The 1,000-nt window shown below is 34.3% G+C and overlaps 1 protein-coding gene across 1 annotated transcript in view; it reads right to left on the reverse strand.

Annotated features, from left to right (window-relative positions):
- Window positions 1-7: 7 nt before the first annotated feature.
- The window catches only part of LOC119592282 (crustacean hyperglycemic hormone-like), a 3,071-nt gene continuing 2,078 nt past the window's right edge, over window positions 8-1,000 (reverse strand). The window contains exon 4 of the mRNA XM_037941114.1: window positions 8-616. Coding sequence (XP_037797042.1) covers window positions 502-616 — 115 coding nt within the window. The 3' untranslated portion in view covers window positions 8-501. The remainder of the gene's footprint in view (window positions 617-1,000) is intronic.

A 1,000-nucleotide genomic window follows, 5' to 3' on the forward strand; every position in this document is an offset into this window, starting at 1 on the left:
GCAAATGAGAACTGACAGTTTGGAATTACTTAAAGCAAAGCTAGAACATGTAAAAGTTATATGATTGTTAATAAGTTTTGGTTCCCAACAAGTTTGATGTCAGTCCGCAGATTTTAGATAGAAGAAAAACAATAAAACATTAATAATATTTCTTAATTCGACAAAGAAGGGTTATATTACGGACCAAAACCAAATTCTGAATGGATAAATATTCATTTATGTAAACTAATCTGGTTTAGAAATTAACTGATATTAACAATATGGCAAGAGTAAAAAAAATCACATCCGACACAGTTTGGACAGGATATTACCTATTACCAATTATGTAAATGAATAAATTCGAAACCTAGCAAAATAAAAACCAATCCATGACATTCAAAAAGCATGACAATGACAATCAGCTTGAGAAGACGAGAAAATGATGATAATAAGAAGTTTGGCACCATTCCGTCGCGTTCAGGATCCGACACTGTTGAGAGTTGTCCGCCACTTGAAGAGTTTTTAGAGTTCGTTTCCGCTGACTATCATTATATTATTCTTGAAGTCGTCCTCGAGGTGTTCCAACTTGAGGAGATTGACGCAGGTGAGGAAGAGTGAGTTGCGGAAGCAGTTCGACCTGAGAAAGAGCGAAAAAGAGAAAGGAGTGTATTTAGTGGGGTTGGAAGGAACGAAAACGAATGACCTTGGTTTGCCTTATTAAAACTTTGTTTTAGAATGACGTATTTCTGTTAAAAGTGTAAGTACGAACAGGTTTTGCTAGCACGAAATAATTCAAGTATTCGGAATGTATTGAATTCCCCAGAAATCTGATAATGCCGTATCCCACCCTCCTGAGATCATTTTTTCCCTTAAAGTTACACCTTTTCATAAAAAAAATCTTTGACCTAGATTGTTTTCAATTCTAAAAAAGAGAGAAATTGCATCTTGCGATTTATAAGATTTTTTGTAATCACTAATGGCGTTTTAAAAGCAGAATGACCTTTAAAATGCTTTTCTTATG

The sequence above is a fragment of the Penaeus monodon genome, chromosome 30, assembly GCF_015228065.2.
Source record: "Penaeus monodon isolate SGIC_2016 chromosome 30, NSTDA_Pmon_1, whole genome shotgun sequence".
Taxonomy (NCBI): Eukaryota; Metazoa; Arthropoda; class Malacostraca; order Decapoda; family Penaeidae; genus Penaeus; species Penaeus monodon.